This window comes from Perissodus microlepis, chromosome 8 (assembly GCF_051167445.1).
Source record: "Perissodus microlepis isolate ML-2025 ecotype Zambia chromosome 8, ASM5116744v1, whole genome shotgun sequence".
NCBI lineage: Eukaryota > Metazoa > Chordata > Actinopteri > Cichliformes > Cichlidae > Perissodus > Perissodus microlepis.
In genome coordinates this window covers 1,253,445-1,273,073 of record NC_140468.1, presented here as the reverse complement: position 1 = coordinate 1,273,073, position 19,629 = coordinate 1,253,445, and the positions used below count along the sequence as shown (strand labels likewise).

The 19,629-nt window shown below is 44.3% G+C and overlaps 2 protein-coding genes across 2 annotated transcripts in view; both read left to right on the top strand.

Annotated features, from left to right (window-relative positions):
- Window positions 1–9,114: 9,114 nt before the first annotated feature.
- On the top strand, window positions 9,115–17,540 carry LOC146380995 (transcription factor COE3-like). The gene is made up of 6 exons (XM_084938570.1): window positions 9,115–11,175; window positions 13,112–13,268; window positions 14,213–14,276; window positions 14,357–14,412; window positions 17,155–17,228; window positions 17,468–17,540. The coding sequence occupies exons 1-6, from the start codon at window positions 11,054–11,056 to the stop codon at window positions 17,538–17,540; spliced, it is 546 nt and encodes a 181-aa protein (XP_084794696.1). The 5' UTR covers window positions 9,115–11,053.
- A 97-nt stretch (window positions 17,541–17,637) lies between these two features.
- The window catches only part of LOC146380994 (transcription factor COE3-like), a 59,944-nt gene continuing 57,952 nt past the window's right edge, over window positions 17,638–19,629 (top strand). Inside the window, exon 1 of the mRNA XM_084938569.1 lies at window positions 17,638–17,764. Coding sequence (XP_084794695.1) covers window positions 17,638–17,764 — 127 coding nt within the window. The remainder of the gene's footprint in view (window positions 17,765–19,629) is intronic.

Here is a 19,629-nt window from a genome sequence, read left to right as displayed (position 1 = left end):
CTTTCTGCTTCTTAATTCAGATCAAACTGAGGTTATTGTACTCGGCCCTGAAAATCTTAGAAATATGGTATCTAAGCAGATTCTTACTCTGGATGGCATTACCTCGGCCTCCAGTAATGCTGTGAGGAACCTTGGAGTCATGTTTGACCAGGACATGTCCTTCAACGCACATGTTAAACAAATATGTAAGACTGCTTTCTTCCATTTGTGCAACATCTCTAAAGTTAGAAATATCCTGTCTCAGAGTGACGCTGAAAAACTAGTTCATGCATTTATTAGTAGTAGTTCTGATTAAGCAGAGATGCACAAATAAAAATATAAGTGTCATGGAGTAGGATCTGTCATCAGAAAGGAGCAAGCACTTTGGCGACAGTGGGAAGGAAAAACTCCCTTTTAACAGGAAGAAACCTCCAGCAGAACCAGGCTCGGGGCCATCTGCTGTGATTGGTTGGGATGAGAGAAGGAAGACAGGATAAAGACATGCTGTGGAAGAGAGACAGAGATTAATAACAAGTAGGATTCAATGCAGAGAGGTCTGTTAACACATAGTGAGTTAAGAAGAAACACCCAGTGCATCATGGGAATCCCCCGGCAGCCTACGTCTATTGCAGCATAACTAAGGGAGGATTCAGGGTCACCTGGTCCAGCCCTAACTATATGCTTTAGCAAAAAGGAAAGTTTGAAGCCTAATCTTGAAAGTAGAGATAGTGTCTGTAATGTTTGCATGCCTCAAACATTAATAATGACACCTTCAGTATCTCTTAGTTCCAGTCTTTAATTCTCAGGCTTGCAGCAGCAACCCAGTCTGCAGCGCTAAGTTGTTCCTCTAATGTTTTCGTTCCTTTCCTACTAACTTCCTTCCGCCTTACGTTTGACCTTTTCAAAATAAAATATCTGTAAACATCACAGTCTTTCTCCTGAATCCAAACTGGAAGCTGCCCCCCCCCCCCCCCCCTTTTTTTTGCGTGTTTCATGTCTGTGTTTGTGAATCCAGCTGCCAAAATAAGTTTGATGTTGTTCTCCACCTGTAATTATGTGTCTCTCCACTAGATGGAGACATACTCCATCAGATGGTTTAAAGTCAGTCCCAACAGCCACCATCAGATCATCACAGAGAGTACAGAACCAGCTTTAATTGTGTGAATGCCTGAGGCGCACTATTGTGATCCTGTTTCTCTTTAAACTTTATTCTTCTACCTTATTATTCTAGTTGCTCCGTTTCTTTGCTGGTTAACTACTGCCTCAGTTTTTCTGCTCTTTCTGCTAATGCCTGCATAACTTTTATACTTTTTTTTCCCATCCCATATAAACCTTGAGATCATCTTGTCCCATATTTTAAATTTACTTTGAGGTATAGGATGGGAGTGATTGATACATGTATAGCAATCTTGGGAGAACGTTCATCTTTATTATTTGAATTCTAGAGTAAAAATTTGTAGGTGTTGTTGACTTTTTTTATGTTACCCTCCACCTGATTGTAGTTGGTGTGAAACATAGCAGATAATGATTTTGTCAAGGTTACGCTCAAATATTTCATGGTATTCAAGTGCCACTTTAGTTTCTATTCATCTCTAATCTTTTTAGACTAGGCTCATTGAAATTAATGGACCACATTACAAGTTTAGCTCCCCAAAACGAGCCTTGCTTTAGTTCAGTGAGATAAGCAGCCGTTTTCAGAGCAGGCGAACCGGGTTCGAATCTCGCCCATGGCAACATGTTTTCAGCAGACAGTTAAAGCTTACGTAGCTTCAGCTTGTGCAGCTTTTTTTCAGCTGAATGTGTTGCTTGTTTAATATTTTTGCTAATTCATTACAATTCAGACTTCAGCAGCTTCTACAACTGTCTTCAGCAGACAGTTCAGCTTGCCAACATTTCTTTTCAGCACACAGTTTGACTTTTTAACCTCTTTTCAGCACAAACTTCAGCTTCTTCACCCATTTTAGGAAGGATTTTCAGTTTCTTCATCTTTTTAGCATAATGTTCAGTTTCTTCACTTCTTTTCAGCAGATAGTTCTACTTCTTCAGCTGTTTTCATCAGATTCCACTACACGGCATTCACACTGCATTTTCGCAGGAAATGCAACTTTTTCTACTTCTACCCTATTTTATGAATGCCGTGAGGCTTTTTATGCCATTTTTTGCCCCATTAAAATAAATGGACCAAATTACAAGTGTGTTTGCTGTGTTAGCTCACTGGGGTGAGCTGTGTTTTAGCTCAGTGAGATGTGCAGCCGTTTTCAGAGCAGGAGGGCCGGGTTCGAATCTCAGCCATGGCATCATTTCTTTTCAGCAGACAGTTCAACATTTTCACCTGTTTTCAGCATACATTTTAGCTTATTCACCCCTTTTAAGCAGAATATCAGTTCTTAGCACAGAATTGAGCTTCTTCACCCCTTTTCAGTAGAAAGTTCTGCTTTGCTGTGATGCATTCACAGTATTGTGATCCTGTTTCTCTTTATTCTTCTACCTTAATATTATTATAGTTAGTTTTAGTTCACAAAATATCACAAGATTATAGGAGATAAAATCTAAAGTTGACTGAAATATAATCTGTAAAATCATCTGGAGACAGACACTATCTCTACTTTTAAGATTCAAACTTTCCTTTTTGCTAAAGCATATAGCTAAAGCTGGATCAGGTGACCCTGAATCCTCCTTTAGTTATGCTGCAATAGGTGTAGGCTGCTGGGGGATTCCCATGATGCACTGGGTGTTTCTTCTTCACTCACAATGTGTTAATAGACCTCTCTGCACTGAATCATTAGTTATTCTTAACAGTGGCGGTCCTAGCCTGTTTGCCGCCCCGGGCAACCGCCCGTGTCGCCCATAACAAAAACCGCTACTGATTATTAATCTCTGGCTTTCACAGTATGCTTCTTTCCTGTCTTCCACCTGTGACCCAACTGGTCGCAGCAGATGGCCCTGCCCCTCCCTCAACCTTGTTTTTTTTTCTGGAGGTTTCTTCCTGTTGGAAGGGGCTTTTTCCTTCCCACAGTTGTCAAAGGGCTTGCTCATAGAGGGTCACCTGACTGGGATTTCTCTGTTTTCTCGTCTGACAGTTGAATGATGTGTTTATAAACTTGGTGTTTATATACTTTATTTGAACACAGACTTTCTGTTTTAGATTTAAAAACAAACATTTGTGAATTTGTGTAGATAATTACAACTCATGATGTTGGAGAAGAGGAAATAAAGTTTTTGTCCAGCAGGGGGCGTAATGTCTCCTCACAAACACCACCCACAGCACCTTAAAGAGTATGAATGAATGTATTCAATAGCTTTAACAAAGTTAAATAACAATTAAAATAATTGTTATTATTGTTGAAGTAATGATGTAATCAAAACTATAAAAGTGATTAAAATGAATAATGATAATAATAATAGTTCTAAAATTCTCCACCTTGTGTGTGAGGACCCTGATCCTCAGTCTGGCCTGACAGGCGCGTTGCCCATCAGGCTTGATTACGGTGTGTGTGCGTCTTTAATTGCTGCTAATGGAAGTTGACGCTTCTTTAATGAATTGACAGCGAGGTTAATGAATGCAGCTGTGAATGGCAGGTCCAGATGTCCAAACCAGGCTGTCCTCAGTTTGTATCCTGCTAACTCGTCCTCTGAATGTCTCTTTGTCCTCTTCATCAGGACAGAGATGGGGACTTTTATTGTGAAGGGGAAGCTTTGACTTAAACTTTAAATTGCAGGGATCAGCAAGCAGTGATGTCAGCTGATCAGCTTTTCATGTGAAGCTCTTCATACGATGTCTGAAGAAGAAAAGAGGATGTGAGTGGTCCTGAAGCTGATCACATCATTACAAACCGTCACCTCCCACTTTGAGGTGCAGGACACGGGGGCTTGTGCTGGGACGAATGAGGATTTAATCAGGTTATGTTTCCAAATGTTTTGTCTGCAGTTTTATTTCGATGCACAAACGCGAACAACATGGCCACACTGTTGTATTCTAGTGCTAAACTTTGAGCTTGTTTAAAACTTGAAGAGGAGTTTTCACAGAGAGTACGGGACGAAGAACAGGGAGACTGTGTGTTTTTTTTCTGTTTTCAGTGAATTTTATTTTGCTTTATTTATATTTAAATGTTTGAAATTAAAAGTCAGTCAGTGAAACGTCTTCATCAGATTCCACAGTCCTTCACACATCAGTTTCAGGAAACGTCCCCGGCCTGCTTCCCTGCAGCTGCTCGTCCTCTTCATGCTTTAAAGTGTTCTTTGTGTTTTCATGTAACACCGTCTCGTCTCCACCTCTGTCAGCTGGACGCATCATAGTTCCTCTGGATTAGGGCTGGGTATCGTCACCGATTTCTAGAATCGATTCGATTCCGATTCACAAGGTCCCAAATCGATTCGATTCAATTTGATTCTATTTAAATCGGGGAAATTTTGCCTCAGATAGTCAGAAATATTATAATTCAGATCATGCATCAGTACATTTCCATATTTTTGTATCTATAAAAAGGAAGCTGACACTTGCGAGACTTTATCAAAGGTGTGAGCATCACAGCAGAGGCCTTTGTGTCAAAGTAGCTGAAGATAAAACACAGAAAAACATGAAGGTGATTTTTCTGGCCTGGATTTTAAAAAAATATTCTGCAGTAGATCAAAAACGAAAGAAAACCATTAATGAACATATGAACGTTACCTGATGCTGCTGAAGTGAAGCAGAGCAAAGTTACAGCGGTTTTATTAGAGACACAGCGTTTTGCAATTTTGCATAATTTAAAAAAGTTTAAATTTGTTCAGTAGCCTGTTGAACAGCAGAAATTAGGTTTTCTTTTCGGAAGTAAGTAAAAGGAAAAAAAACAGCGGCCGACAGCCTGTAAACAACAGTAGACTTGTGCGTAACAAGCAAGCGAATAATGCAGAAAACAGATTTTTAGACGGGAAACTGTTCTTGAAGTACAGAGAGAGAGAGAGAGAGAGAGAGAGAGAGAGAGAGAGCTGTGCATGAAGTGTGATTTTATCGTGTTGGAAGCAAAACAGCAAAAGTCAGAGTGAATTCATGACGATGTTTATGTGAAGCGTAGTTTGGATCTTCTTTTGCTGCTGGTTCGGTCAATATTGTTTGGAGAGAGATAAACTAACAGCTTTAGAATCAGCGCAAAAAGGGCGTAAACACAAAGCGCGGATCTGCCGACAGATCAGAATCAGCGAGCTGTCGGCTTTCAGCCCCGAGCGTGCCGTCGGGTGAGAAAGTCATATCTCACTGATTCTGATGCGTCGGCGCTTTGTGTTTACGTCTCTGTGCAGAAACCGTGTTCCTGCTCTCATTTACTGTTTTAGCTGTTTGGTGGTTGTTGAAATTTTGTGAGGTTTAACCTGAGATTCTGGCGTTTTGGGCAAAATAAATTTATATTTAAAAATCGATTCAGGATTTTAATGAATCGATTTCACGTTATCCAAGCCAGAATCGATTTAATCGATAAATCGATCATCAAAACCCACCCCTACTGTGGATCACTCTTAAACACTAAATTCATTTTTGTGTCCCCACAATAAATCATATATTTATAAAATTGAACAATGTCATGTAGTTTATTAACACCAGTTATTATAAAGTGTTTAATATTATTATTATTCATGTCTGTTCTTTTATCACAGTTTGGTTTTTTGCATGAAACTCTGCTTCACTTTGTAATTCCTTCAATAATAATAATAATAATGATAATAATAATAATAAAGATGATAATAATAATAATAAAGATGATAATAATAATAATCATGATAATAATAATAAAGATGATGATAATAATAATCATGATAATAATAAAGATGATGATAATAATAATGATGATAATAATAAAGATGATAATAATAAAGATGATGATAATAATAATAATGATAATAATAAAGATGATAATAATAATAATAAAGATGATAATAATAATAATAAAGATGATAATAATAATAATCATGATAATAATAAAGATGATGATAATAATAATGATAATAATAAAGATGATAATAATAAAGATGATGATAATAATAATAATGATAATAATAAAGATGATAATAATAATAAAGATGATTATAATAATAATAATGATAATAATGAATAGCTCTTATTTCCTGTTAACATGATTTAGATCTTCTGAAGTCTCTTTCTGCAGTTTTTCCTTTTAGTCCGAGGCTTTGAGGCTCAGTGTGTCATCATCATCATCATCATCATCATCATCATCGTTCTACTGTTTCTATTGTTTCTATTGTTTCTTTTCTTTTGTAACTTTGAACTGAATAAATAAACCAATCAGTGTCTTTGCTCTGTAGCAGAAAGCAGCTTCATTCTCATCTGTCTTCATCACGGACCGAGCTGATGATGAAGGTGAGTTTGGGGTTATTTTCCATGGCTCGTGTTGTGGAGTTTGATTTGGTTTCTGCTGTTGGACTCGTGTCTTTAATGATGCTTGGACTTTATTCTGAATCATTTCAGACTCACAGCTGAAACGTATCCTCGCTTTCTCCTTCTGGTGTCGCTCTTTCCTCGCTCACCCAAGTCTCTGCTGGGATGGAGGGAATTCCCTGAACTGGGATGCCTGGAAATCCCTTAGCAGCGCGCGCACACACACACACACACACACACACACACACACACACACACACACAGTGTTTTTCTGTTTGGTGCTGAAGGTCGAGCGCTTTGTTTCCTCTCGTTTTATTTCCATTTTTCTGCTCTCTCTCCTGTTTTGTCCTCTTTTTGTTTGACTCCCTCAGTACCTGCAGTAGAGTCAAACAATAGAGACACATTGAAATAAAATACAGTGGAGACGTGAGGAGAAAGGAGAAGGTGAGGAGAAAAAGCCCACATAAAAGATGAAATGGGGACGAGTGGATGAAAAATAAAGGGTAATGTCAGTGATGACAGGACACTGAGGAGTCGAGCTGAAGCCGGTAGAGTGTGACTGAGAACCTAAAGGAGAACTGTCAGCCATTATCCAATCAGATGCAGTCAGCAGTTTGATTGACAGCTGAGACTCTGGTTGACTGGATCAGCTGAGATGTGAGGCGCACGAGACAATACGAGCTCAGGTTTAGTGTCAGGCTTAATACATTATTGTCTTTGATTTTATTGCCATCTCCAAACTGACCGCGGCACAGCCGAGTCTTCGCAAACTTCTTGGAGCTGTTTCGGTGATGCCGTCATCCACAGCGGGCTGATGTCAGACTCGAGCCACTGGCTCGTTCACACCGAGCTCGTCTCTTTTCATTCAAATAGAAGAAATCACGCTGAAAGCTGAGTGATCAGAAATCGTACGTCTCTTAAGATAAAATGAACTTTACAAGGTAACAAGGTCAGAATAATGTTGGAAAAATGTGATAACATAACCTGACATGACGTGGTCTTTTATTTTGTGGCTGTATAAGATCCCAACACAAACAGGTGCCCAAAGGCAACACTTAATGTAAGATGTTTGCAGATGTTTTATTTGAGGAAAACTGAATCTTTGAGATGAGCCTGCAATAACAATTTAAATAAAACTGGAAAAAACTGAGGTATTGATGTGTGCACAGGTGCAGGTGTGCAGAGAGTCGTCTGCTTAGACAATCATAAAAGCAGCAGAAACAAAACGGGAAAGAACCAAAAATTGGCACGTGTGAAAAATTGGAACCGTCACGATTTACTGAAATTTAGACGGTGAGTTAAAATGTTTAGACGTCACAGACAGATTTAAACATGCGTTATATTCATCTTCCTAACGCTGCTGCAGAGGTTTGTCTGTGTTATCACCTGCTCTGGTCCTGGGACGAGTCCTGGACGTCTAGATGATCAGCAGGAAGCTGGACAGATTCAGAGTTCCTGTAAAGGAGAGCTGCTGGTGGAAACACTCAGGTGATCAGACCTGCTCAGACTGCAGGTTCAGTTGTAGTTTTGGCTAAACAAATGAACCAATGAGTGTTTTTTACAGAGTCAGCTGTGTGTGTGTGTGTGTGTGTGTGTGAGAGAGAGAGAGACAGCTGGGCCATCTGACTTTGCTGTGACATCTGGGAAACCCGCCGGTTTGTGCTGTGAACGCTGGTTGATGTCGCTATTTAAATGCAAATGTGTGTGTGTGTGTGTGTGCTGAGTGCTCCCAGCGTCTCACACACACACACACAAAAGGAAACACTTGACACACAATACAGAGGGGCTGTAACACACACACACTCGCTGCAGCGCTGAGCCTCGGAAAACTGCAGAAAGAGGAAGAAACGAGGTAACATATCTGAGTTTATTTGAAATGATTAAATTCACATATTCTAACTAATCTGATAGAAATCCAATGATTTCACTCAGATTAATAAATAAAATAAAACAGACAAGCAATGTTACATTTTTCATTCAAAGAAAATCTAAAAAGCTAATTTTAATTTTGGCACAAACAAAAAACAAAGATGAGGCTTCAGTCTGGATTCATCTGTTTGAGCTGAAAGACTTTCTTTAATCCTACATTTAAATGATTTTTCTGAGAAAATCACAAAAACATTAAGCTGATAAAATGTTGATAAACCTGATCACTGAGAGGTGAGACCTTTGTCACGGCTTCAGACGCTCCAATAATGAAGTCAAACGTGGGGGGTAAGCGATCGCATCCATCAGCGCGAGCACGCCAGGATCGGTCGCCTGCGGTTGATGAATGGACTCGGACCCTAACCGAGTTTGTCTTCATGTAGATCAGATCATAAAAGCACATTTAAATAAAAGCTCACAGTGGAAACAGGAGTGCGTCTCTGCTGACCTCTGCTCCCACATTTACAGCCTCGCTTTAAATCAACTCTTTTTCCTCTCTTCAGCGTCGGTCCGCTCTTTATTCTCCAGCTTAAAGAAAAGAGAAATTCGATTTTCTCATGTTTATATCATTTAAAGGATCATTTTCTGTCTCTGATGTAATTACTTACAATACACGAGCGTCTAAATTACTGAACGTCCATATTAACAGTTCATCCGCAGGATGATGAAGAAGCAAAAATTAAATTAAAAACAAAGTTATTTTTAATCAAAAACTAAAAACCATCAGCTGATGTGGACGTGAAGCAGCGGGGGTGTTTACGTCCATCCCCCCTTTGTTTTCTCTTCACCCTGCGAGCGGGTCGGGGATGTGGCCCCCCCACCCCACCCCCACCCCACCCAGCCTGCCCGTGCTCGGCGGCTCATTTGTTCATTGTTCACTTTGTTAAATTTGAACCTGCAGGCTGATCAATTATTATTAAATGTAATTATTTATTCTCGCCGATCGTTTATTGGTCGATCAGTTGCTGAAATTTTTATTTACGTTTACAATTTTCGTCACTCACATTCATCCTGGAGAAAGATCACCTCCTGCTCCTCCTCTTCCCTTTCTGCTCCTCTTCATCATATTTTCACTTTGAATTTCCTGGAAATAATTTCATTCTCCTCCTTGTGTTTTTCCTCTTCTTCTTCGTTTGTGCAGATGGGTTTTCTCTCCTCCTCCTCCTCTTCTCTTTTCCCTCCTCTGCTTGTCGGTCCACCCCTCGGAGCCTCGGAGGCCTTCGCCCCTGAAGACTGGAGTGCCTGTGAAAAACCTGCCTCGCTTCTTGTCTGACAGTCAGATCATCTAGGAGGAAGTTTCTGACCAAGGTGATGAAAATCAGCCGAGAGACAAAAGCGAAGGAAGCATCAGACAACTGAAGACTGTTCTCAGTGAACCACAGGACGCAGGAACGCACCGTGACGGCTGATTGGACATTTACTGATGGAGATGATCGATTGAGATGATTAGGATTCAGAGATAATTGGATTTCTGAAGCAGTCGCCTCTGAGACGGGAAAAACAAGCCCAAACCTATTTGTGTCCAGGTCACAGCGCTCTCTGGCGATTGAGCGCGAGACTATTTAAGCTCAGGGGTTTTAACACCTGTGCCGGCTTCACGTTACCCAGGTTTCAGCGAGCGAACACCTCCGGTACCGCCGGCGCTTAGATTGGTCCCTCTGAGCAAGCAGGAAGTGGTCACAAACTTGAGTCACAGAAGACACTTGCTGTGTTAGAAACATGAGGATGGGACCTGGTCCTGAAGCGGAACCAGAACTAGACCCTGGTGACTGCTGTGCAGGTTCTGGATCAGGGTCAGGAATAGTAATCCACCTTGACCTCCTGGACGAGAGTCTGAACTCGGTCTGGTCTTTCAGCCTCCGTCTGGCCTGAGCTGCTACCACAGAGACCATCGGGGTCCCGCTGACCTGGCTCAGGGTCCGATAACAGACCCAGGACCACAAGGACTGGATCTCTGAGCGGATTTTCATCACAACCACACGAAGTGATGGGATAAACAGGAACCAGTTCAGACTGAGAGAGAGAGAGAGCGAGAGCATGGGGCGATCAAGACCTCTCTCTCTGGCTCTGGTTGGTTGGCACCTCCTCCCCCTCCTCCCCCTCCTCCCCCTCCTCCCTCTCTTCATCTTGCTCTCGCACACCCGCGCACACACATCGTCTCTCACCTCTCCTGTCCTTATAAGGCCAGGCCCCACCCCCGCCGTGATGTCGTCAGCAGCAAGGAGGAAGACCCGTGGGGTTTTTGGGTTTTGCCGTCCAGTCCTGTGGGGCCGCAGGGCTGAGAGTTTCTCCGCCGCTCCTCACCCCTCCATCCCAGCCCACCTCCTCTCTCCTCCTCTCTTTGGGGAAAAGAAAAAAGACACTTTGCTTGATTCGCCGTCCGGACCCGGCTGTTCTCCCCCTCGTTTTCTCGTCCTCTGAGGATTTTATTTCTCTTTTCTCGTTTCCTCCTCCGGCCTTTTTTTCTGTCACTGATGATCAAGAATAAAAAAAAAAACCTTCTTAAAAACTTAAAAAAATTTTCTGCCCTGAAAAGTTGAATTAAATCTGCAAATCAGACGAAAAGTTCTGCAGAATTTTAAACTCCTCGTTTTTCTTCGTCCTCGCCGCCTCGTTTTAGACCTCGACGTGCGGGTGAAGAAAATGTCGCCCGTTCAGAAGCCTCGCTCCGTCCTGTAGATCACATTTTTTCTGCTGGACTTTTTCTTCTTCTTCTTCTTCTTCTTCTTGTTTTTGCGGCTGAGCCGCAGCAGCGACGCTCGCAGCATCCGGGCCCCTGAGATGTTTGGGATCCAGGACAACCTGCCCCGTGGGGCCACGGCCAACATGAAGGAGGAGCCGCTGGCCGTTCGCTCCTGGATGCACTCGGCCGGTGTGGTGGACGCCAACACGGCTGCTCAGAGGTAAACTGCCCGCCACCCCGCAGGGACTCTGGGAGCTGTAGTCCCAACGGACCCACAGCAGTTTTATTTCACTCGAAAGAAAAAAAATTTGCAGCTCAGAGAAAAGATTTTAATTTTAAATCTTCAGCAGAAAAAAACCCTAATTATTATTTTTGCTGGAGGGGAAAAAATTGATTATTTAGATGTTTCTGAAGGTCAGACAGATTGAAAATAAGATTTTAAAATGTTTCTGAAGTTTAGGAAAATTCCTGCAGCTCACAGACAAACAGGGAAAATGTTTTTGTAAATGTGAGTTATTTAAAGTGAATAAAAACAGCGAGGAAACACTTATCAAAAATCATCCAAATAATTCCTATTTGATCTTTAAATTTTCAGTTTGACTCAAAGACTTTTCCTTGTGTTTGTTTCCCAAAGTGAAACGTTTGTCTGAGCCGAGGAGCAGCTCGTTTTATTTTTCCTCAGACTGACTTTGTGTTTCTCTGGATGGCGTCGAAGGTTTGGGGTTAAAGCGCTGCGTGTAATAAACGAGGCACGGGTCGGCGGCGGCAGCGGTCTGAGCTCGCCCTGCAGCTGAGCGTCACAGTTTATCATCGTTAGCAGCTTCAGCCGTCGGATCTGTTTCTGCATTAGAACGATGGAAAATACCACAAAGTTTTTTCAGGATGATCCACAAAAATCATTTCACTCTGAGAAAATAAACATTAATGTTCAAAAATAGTACAAAAAGAATTAAATTCATCTGAATATCTGCAGGAAATTCATTTAAATAATTTAAAAAATGAAACAAAAACTATTAGAAATATTTTAAAATCCTCAGCACAAACTCTTTTCTCTCGTTAGATTTCCTGACACGATGATTTTAGTTCATGATGACATAAACTACAAATTCAAGTTTATTCTCATCAAAAACATTTCTAACATTTTGTGACCTTAAAGATTTCAGATTAAAAGCATGACTTGTTTCTATGAAAGCATGTTTGTCTCTGCGCCGCCGTCCGGGTTTAACACTGGGAGATATTCCGATGATGTTCACGGTCGAGGTCAAAGCTGCAGTTTGACTTCTTCGCATGAATATTAATAAATCGAGCATGTGATTCACAGTTTGTGTGAATCTGATTTTCTCTCTTTAACATGTTGTTAAACGCCTGAAGCTGCGTCCATGTGACCGTTTAAAGTTGTGCAGCATGTTTGGTGAATGATGAAGATTTTATCCTCACACGTTTATGAATAAATTGGATCGTGCAGGTTTTCCTGCAGCGAAATCCTCCGTTTAATTTTAACAGAAATGTTTCACCTGATTTACCTGATTCACCTGATTTCATTAAACTCATGAAATGTGAATTTTTCTTTTTTTAGTGCAGAGCTTGTTTTTCCACAGTCACCTTCTCGCCGTGAAACAAGGAAAACCTTCTGGATATTTTGTGAGAAGCTTTTTAAAGTCGACTCAAACGTGTTTATTTAAATTAAACACAAATTTTACTACAGCTCTAATAATGCGCTGCTGTATTATTACTGCAGTATAATGTGTAATTGGTCAGACTGAAGCGTGTCTGTGCTGAGGCTGAGCGTGCATGTTGATCGTTCAGACTTTGATACGGTGAATGTGTGATGTGTTTCTCGGCCTGACGACCGCGTGAAGCTGCGATTAATCACGTCCGACCTGCGTTTTTCTTCAGCGAGTCCTAATCTGAGCTCTGACCTTGTTCATCTTCAGGAAGTTTTCCTGGATTTAAAGCACTTTGTGCATTTTACTGTAATACGCTGTTTTTCAGCACATGAGCCAGACGTGAAATATTTTACTGCGACAGAGAAACACTGAAGAAAACTGTAATCCTGCTGAAATAACAGCGCAGGAAGCTCTGTGACGACTGCAACAATAAACCTCACCTCGTCCTCCTGCATCTTTTATATTTCTGTCCATCTCTTTGCTTTTCAGCGGGGTGGGGTTAGCTCGCGCTCACTTTGAGAAGCAGCCGCCGTCCAACCTGAGGAAGTCCAATTTCTTCCACTTCGTGCTGGCTCTGTACGACCGCCAGGGTCAGCCCGTCGAGATCGAACGCACCGCCTACGTCGACTTTGTGGAAAAGGAGAAGGTGAGACCCAGAGGGATGCGGGGAGGAGCTGGGACATAAAACAAACACACCGCACAGTGTGCAAAGACAGAAATCAAAGACGCTCTCATTCTTATGACGGAGAACAGAGACGGAATCTGAACTTTAGAGACTCAGTCGCATCCCGACAGGAAGGAGACCCTCTGCCAGGCGCCGTAACGCTGCGACTGCCATTCAGGCTGAACTGAAGCACAGTGGAACAGTAGTGCTGATTTTATCAGCATCGCACACGTGGCTTTTATTTGAACCTCACTTCATATTTTTTACATTTAAATAAAAATGCAGATTTATCTGGACAGCTGAGACCGTCAGCTCCGCATCCCGAGCTCAGGCTTCGTTCATCAAACTGATACCACAGCTCCAGCGCCGTAACATGTCCACAGCGGTATAATAGACAACAGCACCTGTGACAGGTGTGTTTGGCAGTAGTGTGCACAGTAAACACAATAAAATGCAGTTTGCGTCATTTTAATGCAGCAGTTTTTCCCTCTGACAGTCGCGTCTGTGCCGAAGGTTGATTCATGTTTATCAGCCCAACAGCTTCGGCTCAGTGCAGACAGACCAGTGTGAATGTGGCCCCAAACAGAGCTGATAGGTGTGTTTAGTTTTACGGACGATTTCCAAAAGTTTGCATGTTTTCTAAACGCAGGAGCCGACGCTTCATTTCAGCATCGAGCAAACAACGTGTGGTTAGAATAATCAGTAAATCCGTTTAAGGACTTGGTTAAATATTCCCCTCTGTTTCTGCAGCAGGTGCAGCCACCTCAGACGTGTGCGCTTGTGTAAAGGTTGAAATATACGGACTCACCAAAGCTACACACCAGCGCGCTCTAATGCACTAAAACGTGCAGAACTTCTGCTTGGTCACATCAGGTGGTGAAACCAAACGCACCCACGCCTCAGTTTGTTTCCTGACTTTGTTTCAGGAGCCGACGGGCGAGAAGACCAACAACGGGATCCACTACAAGCTGCAGCTGCTCTACAGTAACGGTGGGTGCGCTTGTTTTAATGAGCAGCACAGCCCCGTCTCTGCTCGCTCACGCTAACCCCGACTGTTGGTTTGTGTGCAGGAGTGAGGACGGAGCAGGACCTGTACGTCCGCCTCATCGACTCCATGACCAAACAGGTGAGATTATTGATCATCAGCATGTGCACCGAGGGGAGAATGATCAATAACAGCAACAGTGACGATTGTTTTATCTGATTAATGAACCTCAAAAATCAGACGTTTCACAATAAGAGCGTCTTTTTCTTCCTGCTGCAGTCCGAGGTGTCGGCCAGAGTTTCAGGCCGACTTCTTTCAGACAGACATCTCCTCCTCCTCCTCCTCTTCCTCCTCTTTCTTTTCCTCGTCCTCGTCCTCCTCTTCCTCTTCCTCCTCTTTCTTTTCCTCGTCCTCCTCTTCCTCCTCTTTCTTTTCCTCGTCCTCCTCCTCCTCGTCCTCTTCCTCCTCTTTCTTTTCCTCGTCCTCCTCCTCCTCTTCCTCTTCCTCCTCTTCCTTTTCCGCTTCTTCCTCCTCCTCCTCTTTCTCTTCCTCTTCCGCTTCCTCCTCCTCCTCTTCCTCTTCCTCCTCCTCCTCTTTCTTTTCCTCGTCCTCCTCCTCCTCTTCCTCTTCCGCTTCTTCCTCCTCCTCCTCTTTCTCTTCCTCTTCCTCTTCCGCTTCCTCCTCCTCCTCTTCCTCTTCCTCTTCCTCCTCTTTCTTTTCCTCGTCCTCCTCCTTCTCCTACTCCTCAACCTTGTCCTCCTCTTCCTCTTCCTCCTCCTCCTCTTTCTCTTCCGCTTCCTCCTCCTCCTCTTCCTCCTCCTCCTCCTCCTCCTCGTCCTCCTCCTCCTCCTCTTTCTCTTCCGCTTCTTCCTCCTCCTCCTCCTCCTCCTCGTCCTCATCCTCCTCCTCTTTCTCTTCCTCTTCCTCTTCCGCTTCTTCCTCCTCCTCTTTCTCTTCCTCTTCCGCTTCCTCCTCTTCCTCTTCCTCTTCCTCCTCTTTCTTTTCCTCGTCCTCCTCCTTCTCCTCCTCTTTCTTTTCCTCGTCCTCCTCCTCCTCCTCCTCTTTCTTTTCCTCGTCCTCCTCGTCCTCCTCGTCCTCGTCCTCCTCCTCTTTCTCTTCCTCTTCCGCTTCTTCCTCCTCCTCCTCCTCCTCCTCGTCCTCATCCTCCTCCTCTTTCTCTTCCTCTTCCTCTTCCGCTTCTTCCTCCTCCTCTTTCTCTTCCTCTTCCGCTTCCTCCTCTTCCTCTTCCTCTTCCTCCTCTTTCTTTTCCTCGTCCTCCTCCTTCTCCTACTCCTCATCCTTGTCCTCCTCTTCCTCCTCCTCCTCTTTCTTTTCCTCTTCCTCCTCCTTCTCCTTCTCCTACTCCTCATCCTTGTCCTCCTCTTCCTCTTCCTCCTCCTCCTCTTTCTCTTCCTCCTCCTCCTCCTCCTCTTTCTTTTCCTCTCCCTCCTCCTCCTCCTCTTCCTCCTCCTCCTCCTCTTCCTCTTCCTCCTCCTTCTCTTCCTCTCCCTCCTCTTCCTCCTCCTCCTCCTCTTCCTCCTCCTTCCCTTCCTCTCCCTCCTCTTCCTCTTCCTCCTCCTCTTCCTCCTCCTTCTCTTCCTCTCCCTCCTTTCCCTCCTCCTCCTCCTCTTCCTCCTCCTCCTCTTCCTCTCCCTCCTCTCCCTCCTCCTCCTCCTCTTCCTCCTCCTCCTCCTCTTCCTCCTCCTCCTCCTCTTCCTCCTCCTTCTCTTCCTCTCCCTCCTCTTCCTCCTCCTCTTCCTCCTCCTTCTCTTCCTCTCCCTCCTCCTCCTCCTCTTCCTCCTCCTCCTCCTCTTCCTCTCCCTCCTCTCCCTCCTCTCCCTCCTCCTCTTCCTCTCCCTCCTCTCCCTCCTCCTCCTCCTCTTCCTCCTCCTCCTCGATATATTTCAGGTTTTTCTCAAACAGGAAGCTGAGCCACTGAAGTCAAACGCAGACCCTTTGATCGCAGAGTTTGTTGCTCTCACTTTGCTCGCGTTTGTTCGACGGTTCCAAGTTCAAACTTGCGCCTGAGAATCGGCGCCCTGATGGCGCTCGGTCTGCCGCTGTGTTGAGTTTATTAGAGATTGATCTAACGTCGTGTCGCAGCTTGTTTGCATTTGTCTCTGAGTGTCAATAAATCAGCTGTTAAAGACTCGTGCTAGCACGCCACTTCCAGAGTAAACATGTGATCGGAGAGTGAGGAGCCGCTGCCATCTGCCGCCTTCACATCTGAGCAGTTTCCTCATCGTCTGAAACGATGGCGGGAATGTGGCGAGCACGTGTCTGTCAGCTCTGTGTGGTCACGCTCGCCCGCTCCTTTCCGATCAGGCTCATCCTGACTGGTTGGAAAAGATGGACACTGTTACGTCCCCTGTCGGTTTCTGTGGTCCGTGTAAAGCCAGGCTCATAGCTGAGGCCAGACGGGGGGCCGTACTCCATCAGCACCGAGGATCGTTTGTGGTCTGTAGGAGGCGCTGATGGGCGTGGTCCCTGCGTGATAGAGAAGCGCTCCATCAGCAGCCGGGTCACTCAGTTTTGTCTCTAATGAAAAGCAGCAGCAGCGTTTGAACCCTACGACTCATTCAATTAGCGCGCTTTAACGAGCTCGCCGTCAGCCGGCGCTCGCCGTGACAGAGAGGCGTTTCATGCGTTTGGTTCCAGCTGTTTCATGTGAATATCTGCAGGCTGCAGCTGTAATGAAACATTCAGAGGATCAAATGTTTGTGTCCCGCTCACTCTCACTCAGGCTAATCGCTAATAATGAGCTCTAATTGAGACGAATGAAACCGGCTTAATGGAGCTGTTTCTGCTGCAGGCCAGTGGGCGGGGCCATGATGAAGCGCAACAGGTGATCTTCACCTTACCTGTTTGTGTGTGTGTGTGCAGGCAATCATCTATGAAGGCCAGGACAAAAACCCCGAGATGTGCCGAGTTCTGCTGACGCACGAGATCATGTGCAGGTAAGGCCGCGAAACACCGACCAGATCTGAGTAGTTCTTCTTCTCTGCTTCAAATAAAAGTCCCGATGTTTGAGAGCGGCATCCTCACGTCCACGGTGACTCGTGCCCTGATGGAGCCTGTTCCCTGCATACAGAGTGGGCGTGTGCAGGTGTCTCACCTGAGCTGTCTGAAAGAAATACGAGGCTCTGCAGTGACTGACGGGTCTGCTTTCATTTTTGTCTCTCTGTGCGCGTGTCAGCCGCTGCTGCGATAAGAAGAGCTGTGGAAACAGGAACGAGACGCCGTCAGACCCCGTCATCATCGACAGGTAACAGATACGAAGCATCACGCACTCACATACACCTGTCAGACTGTTTGTGCGCTCGCAAACAAACATGCGGCAGATGCAAGAAAGACAAATAGACACCGATGACACGCGGCGCATTCCTGTCAGCCTTGTTACGTACGTTTAAAGGTTGTCTTCTGCCCGAGCGGCAGATTCTCGATCAGTCGCCAGAGAGCACCAGCCGAGTCACAGACACAGGAGGAGCTGCAGGTTGAGTAGCGCCCCCTGCGTGAAGGTTATTAGCAGGATGTGATGAAAGACGTCAGCTGATCTGCTGCGTTCAGGTGAGTCTGTTCATCCACCTGCTGGTTTCATGCCTGGATGAAGAGGCGGTTTGGTGCCACACACAGTGAGAAACAGCAGACTGCTTGGGTTTGTTTATTGGTCAGTTACCTTTGTCAGGCTCAGGTTAGCATACCTGTAGTGACATCACAGCAGCACAGTATGAATGAAGCTTGTTGTGTCACACAGTAAGGTTCATGCTGGCGTTCCTCAGGGTTTCGTCCAATCATGTTTCCATGTGGCAGATGGCCCCGCCCCTCCCTGAGCCTGGTTCTGCTGGAGGTTCCTTCTTGTTAAAAGGGAGTTTTTCCTTCCCCCTGTCGCCAAAGTGCTGCTCATTGTTGTTGGGGCTTTACCTTACAGTGTAAAGTGACTGTTGGTGCCACATCAATAAAAGTGAACTGAGCTGTGACACGAACGTGCTGATTATGTGCGGTGGGAGTGCGATTCACGCTGAGTAGCTCTGTGAATTTAAGGGCTAATGAAAGGTGAACATTAAATGCAGCTCGGCTTTAAATCATTCAAACAGGATGACGTGTAGAGCTACTGGGCTGATGTGGTTGAGCCTGCGCCTCCTCTTCATCCTCCTCTCAGATTCCTCCCCCTCCCCTCCTTCCTGGCCTCCCATGAGGAATCATACGCTATGCTCTTCTCTTTTCACCTCCCCCTCCTCTTCCTCCTTCTCCTCAGCTCTTGTCCTCCTCCTGAGTATTAATCTCAATCCTCCCTCCCCCTCTCCCCTGTGGACGGAGGAGGGGGGAGTATGGATGGATGGAGGGATGGATGTGACTGCAGCAGCTCTTTGAAAAGAGAAGTGGAGATTTTTACAGCAGCTCTTTTTTCTCCCTCTGCCAGCTGAAATGCATGATGGGAAGGTCTCCTGTGTTTTTGGCGGCGTCCAGTGAACAGGAAACATGTCAGGGTCAGACTGCAGAGAGAGCACAAACACTGCGATTCGTTCGCTCCCACTTCAAGAAAACTAACACAACAGCATTTCATTTCTTCTCCTTCACTCCAGAACCCACCGCTGGTTTCTGTCAGCATGTCGACCTGAACTGAATTAAAAGCTGAACGCAGCTTTAAAGATAAGCGTTAATTTACAAGGCGCATAAACAGTGCACAAAAGTGCAAGAAAGGAACATCAAAAATGAACTGTGAGGAGGCAGAAAAGAGAAATGCACCAAAAAACTGACAGGTGAGCGCAGGGTGGGCCGTCACAAAGGAAAGGAAGACAAAGACAGGAAGTAAAGCCAGCAGACACGCCGTCGGAAGATTCATAAAATAAAAGCAGGATGCAGCCATGGGTTTAAAGTCTTTGAACACGCACAGAGTTTTGGCTCATTAAAGGTTAGAAAATGTACTTGAATAAATTAATCTCTTCCTTTCATTTCCAGCTTCCATTTTTAAGCAAACATGTAAAATATAAATATAAAAATATCTTAAATGTGGATCATACTGCTTTTAGTTTATTAGGACTCTGCATACAGGACGGAAGCTGGACAGCAACAATAATAATAATAAAACATATGCAGGAATTTTACAGTTGCTTTGTTTAACGTGTTCTTTCCACCAACTGTAACTCCTTCTTCACTCGTGTGCGCACAGAAATGCTGTATAAAATAAAGCTGATTTAAAACAGCTATAAAACAGAAAAAAACATTGTTATTAAATGTGTCTCATTTTTATATAAAACAGCACATCTCAGTAAACGAGACAATGACGTGAGTCAGTTTTTTATTGCTGTCGGTGAACGCAGCCATCGGTGCAGGATACCTGTCAGTGTCACGTTTAGC

Excerpts from the sequence above, each read along its gene's own strand:
- LOC146380995 (XM_084938570.1), top strand. The coding sequence starts at position 11,054 with ATGTTTGGGATCCAGGACAACCTGCCCCGTGGGGCCACGGCCAACATG. Across the intron at positions 11,176-13,111 it reads GCCAACACGGCTGCTCAGAG|CGGGGTGGGGTTAGCTCGCG; the intron begins GTAAACTGCCCG and ends TTTGCTTTTCAG. Across the intron at positions 17,229-17,467 it reads ACGCACGAGATCATGTGCAG|CCGCTGCTGCGATAAGAAGA; the intron begins GTAAGGCCGCGA and ends TGCGCGTGTCAG.